Consider the following 4,408-nt stretch of genomic DNA (forward strand, 5'->3'; position numbering starts at 1 on the left):
TCATATTTGATGTGAATTTAAATTAATCTAATTTCAATGTGATAATAAGAAATTTTAATTTTTTTTTTTTTTTTGTCAATGTACTCACACAGACCAAATCAACGGAGAGATAGTGGGAAAAAAGAGGGCATTGAATGAAATGTTGAAAGGTTCAAGGAAAAATAATCGGACATCAACTAGTTTTCTACCACCACCTCTCTATTCCTACTTTACCTATATATATATATATATATATACATGCTCTCTTTCTAAACTTTTCATTCACTATTTTTCTCTCTCTGGTCTTCTTTCGTTCAATCCAAGGTACGCTCAGCTCCATTTGGTTGAAAATATTGATTCTCGCAAATTAATTTATGCTTCGATTTAGTTAGAAGATCATGATTATCAGTCTGTATACGTTTTTTTTTGTTTTTTTAAAAAATTAAATGTGGTATAGTTTGAGCTAAGATTAATGGAGTCAATTGGTTAATCCACCTGGTGATCTGATTTGTAATACTATAGTCTAATAGCTGGCTAACCTGCAGATTCCAGTGATTTCTCTGTTAAATCGTCATAGATTTCACTTCGATTATTCCAGTTTTGGTTGATCATCTATGCACAGTTCTTCTTTTTCCTTTTCTTACTTGCTCTGGTTCTGGAAAATTTGTTTTGATCTACGGTGTGTTCAGTAAGAAGGAAAATGTTGAAATGTTTACGAGGTGGTGGAGATGGAGATTTGGGGGCCTATGGGAGGTGGGGACGACACAATTAGTGTGGGATGTCAGTTGTGGAATTGTTTTTTAAAATTTTTTTGACCAATCGAACATGAGAAAATGTTTTCCCCTAATTCCCAATTTTTTCTACACGGGTAAAAAAGCATGGTGCAGCTAATAAGAACTTTCTAGTTTCAACTGCTTTGCAATATGGAAACTTAATCACACATAGTTCATTTACTTCTTCGATCTTATATTTTGGGGATTTGTTATTGAGATAGTAGCGCTTGATATTACTATTTCGCCTAAGATCAATGTACTTTTCGAATAGAATATACATTCGACTTCACATTATATCTGAACCACACAACAATGCATCTGATATACTGTGGAAAATTTAGAATCTAAAGTGAGTGGGTTCTGAATGAGTATGATCTTGTTATAGTTACATATGCATACGAAGTTCCAACTATAAGTTAAGGGTTCATTTGAACCCACCTTACTCTAGATCCGGCCTATGTTAACTTACTGTTTCCTACTACATTTTCAATGAAATGAACCTAATGATCTGTTGTCCATTTACTTTCTTTCAGGTTTACCAGAAATTGTAAAAATGAGCAATGAAAACGATGATCTGTCTCCACAAAGACGTGCCCCTCGTTTGAATGAGAGGATCCTATCATCTATATCCAGGAGGTCTGTTGCTGCTCATCCTTGGCACGACCTCGAGATAGGTATCTGGCTGGCACTACATTTTTTCATCATTCTGAAAAACACAAATTTCGCAGCAGTTGAATCTGATCATTTCTGGTTTGCTTCTTTTATTTTGTAGGACCTGAAGCTCCAAGTGTTTTCAATGTTGTAAGTATACTAAGTCCTTAGGTTCAACTAATATGCAGTTAATTGGAACCCCCAGCCTGGGCACTTTGATTCTTCTTTTAAGTTGGGAAATTAACTAGAACTGTGACTTGCATAGTGTAATTTTCTATATCTGGTTTTTTAACTGGAAATTTTGGTATCACTCATTTGATAACATGGTGAAAGCACGAATATCATCTATGCATAATGCGAACACTATCAATATAGAAGAAGAAAACTGGAATTAGTGCAATTTTCCTTCCAATTCAGCTTGATATATGTGTACCTCTGATATATCATTAAATGTTCCAAACTCCTACTTAATTTTTTTTGAAATGGTAACTAAGTACATTATTGGAATAAACAGCAAAGCACGAAAATAAGTGCTCTGTAGGTAGAAGTCAGAAAATCCCTTGCGCAATAACAAAAGAGGGGCACTATAATCTATACTGAAGTCGATTCCTGTAGTGAATTGATGAAGTCTAACATACTGTTTTCATCCATATAATCTTCTAAAGGCAAGTTGAGAGTATTGTCCAGCACCTTGTTTAACTCACTGTAGCAAGAGCCTACCGAAAAAGCACTAGCCAGATGATCAATTGATCTGCTTCTTCAGTTATTACTTATTAAAGTCATCTTTTCCATATCTCAAATCAGGAGAGCCAATCTTGAAAATTTTCACAATAAATAAATAGTCTTCTATAGTTGAGACACTAGCTATTACCGTTCCAACGTGACATGCTATTGGTATTAGAGGAAAAACTATAAAGAACTAAAAGATCATTATATGCAATTATCCTACCATCTCCTACACATAAGGTGCATATATGTTTCCATATCTTTGCCACCCGGATAAATGACAGTTGAGAGCTTCTTTAGTCCTTTTCTTCATTTATCTTGATTGTGGGGGATTTTGATTTATTGGGACCATTAAGTCATTCATGTAAATAGATCTACAAAAATGAGAAAGGGTTTATTACTATATTATCTGTTTGTGTGGAAACACTAAGTTGGTGTTATTGTGATCGCCACAATGCGTCCATGCAGGTCATTGAGATTTCAAAAGGAAGCAAAGTCAAATATGAGCTGGACAAGAAAACCGGTCTTATTAAGGTATGATACAATGATCTAAATTAAGGTAATTTTAAGTGATGCTCCGAGGAGATGAGTATTTCGCTCTATGCTTAATCTTAGAGTGAGGGTACTATTACTTACTAACCTTGGCTTTGGTCGAATAGTTTTTATTTTTATTTTTATAGCAGCATTGCGAATCACCCTTCAGTTTACGCCTTTTCCATGTATGAGCAGGTTGATCGCATCCTATACTCTTCAGTGGTTTACCCTCAAAACTATGGCTTCATTCCCCGAACACTCTGTGAAGATAATGACCCAATGGATGTATTAGTCCTCATGCAGGTAGGTAAATGAATGTATAAGACAGGCGAAACTGCGATTGTTCTATTTGCATTAGTGACTATTCCAAATAGGACTGATTGTAACAGTAATCGGCTTTTAACTTTTTCAACAGGAACCTGTCCTTCCAGGTTGTTTCCTTCGAGCTAGGGCGATAGGTCTGATGCCTATGATTGATCAGGTTCCTATTTTTATCCCAAACAATAACTTCCTCTTTGTAAACGTTACTTTCAACGACAACGTTTTTCTTCGTCAATTCAGGGAGAGAAAGATGACAAGATCATAGCAGTGTGTGCTGATGATCCAGAATATCGCCACTACACTGATATAAAGCAGCTCCCCCCTCACCGCCTGGCTGAAATTCGCCGCTTTTTTGAAGACTGTATCCTCCTAAATTTATCTATTAATTATAACAACTCCCTTAGATAATGAATCTATAGGAAGTTTCATATGAGGAATTTCTTAACTCGTCTTCAGACAAGAAGAATGAAAACAAAGACGTTGCTGTTGACGATTTCCTGCCTCCAAGTTCTGCTGTCAATGCCATTCAGTACTCCATGTATGATATAACTCTTGATTCTTCTTATTGTCCATACACATTCTCATGTATTATAATAGTAACTTATCCGTTGCATGGTCGTTACGTTTCTGCAGGGATCTCTATGCTGAATACATATTACACAGCTTGAGGAAGTAAGGTACAATGGGACACATATAAACAGAATATCTATAGGTACAATGGGAAATGAAGACTGTCACAAGTTATCTTAATGATTTGCCATCATATTGTTTTTTTTGTACTGTTATTTTCTCTTTGTTGAATTTTTGTGTTGTATGATGTTATGACTTAGCAAGGGTTTATCCCTTACTGCTCTAAATTTGTACTGTTTTAATTATGTTGACATTCACTATTGCTGCTTGTTCTTTTCTGTATTTTCAATCACTATATATTAGTAGTAATCAAAAGCTTCAAAAATATACTTGTTAATGTGAAAGTTGAACATGTAAATTGTAATCGTATCATTTAGGGCCCGGTTTGGCCATGCAATATGGAATCATGAGAAGAAATTGAAGTTTTGTTTGGACATGCGATATGGAATTTTTTGTGTTGTATATTTTTCTCATTAAAACATAAAAAATTTTCATAAGTTGTAAAACTATTAAAATAGCCCCAATTATTTATTCAATCTTATCAAATAAACAAAAAATTTATAAAATCGCATAATAAATTATTACAAAGCTATTTGTTTTCCACTTAAGTAATTGTTTCATCTAACTTTAATTTAATAAAAAAAAATTGAACATAAATTGTAGTGTACTAGTAGTTACTATAATCCTCCCACATAGTACGGACAATTTCCTCATGTTGAACTTGCATTTCTCAATCATGTGACCGAGAAGATGAACCAACATTGTTACTTTGAGTCATTTGTTGGTTAATATCA

General features: G+C 34.3%; 1 protein-coding gene across 2 annotated transcripts; it reads left to right on the forward strand.

The window, feature by feature from the left end:
* Positions 1-221: 221 nt before the first annotated feature.
* On the forward strand, positions 222-3,879 carry PPA1 (soluble inorganic pyrophosphatase-like). Of its 2 annotated transcripts, XM_006360665.2 has the most exons (9): positions 222-303; positions 1,286-1,426; positions 1,525-1,553; positions 2,598-2,663; positions 2,859-2,966; positions 3,079-3,144; positions 3,225-3,345; positions 3,441-3,522; positions 3,618-3,879. In XM_006360665.2, exons 2-9 carry the CDS (start codon positions 1,306-1,308, stop codon positions 3,658-3,660), a joined length of 636 nt encoding a protein of 211 aa, XP_006360727.1. In that variant the 5' UTR covers positions 222-303; positions 1,286-1,305; the 3' UTR covers positions 3,661-3,879.
* Positions 3,880-4,408: the final 529 nt, after the last annotated feature.

This window comes from Solanum tuberosum, unplaced genomic scaffold, assembly GCF_000226075.1.
Source record: "Solanum tuberosum cultivar DM 1-3 516 R44 unplaced genomic scaffold, SolTub_3.0 scf00331, whole genome shotgun sequence".
Lineage (NCBI taxonomy): Eukaryota > Viridiplantae > Streptophyta > Magnoliopsida > Solanales > Solanaceae > Solanum > Solanum tuberosum.

Bases quoted from the DNA above. Each gene is read 5' to 3' on its own strand.
- PPA1 (XM_006360665.2), top strand. From the start codon at position 1,306: ATGAGCAATGAAAACGATGATCTGTCTCCACAAAGACGTGCCCCTCGT. The intron at 2,664-2,858 runs GTATGATACAAT...ATGTATGAGCAG, and splicing joins AGAAAACCGGTCTTATTAAG to GTTGATCGCATCCTATACTC. The intron at 2,967-3,078 runs GTAGGTAAATGA...CTTTTTCAACAG, and splicing joins ATGTATTAGTCCTCATGCAG to GAACCTGTCCTTCCAGGTTG.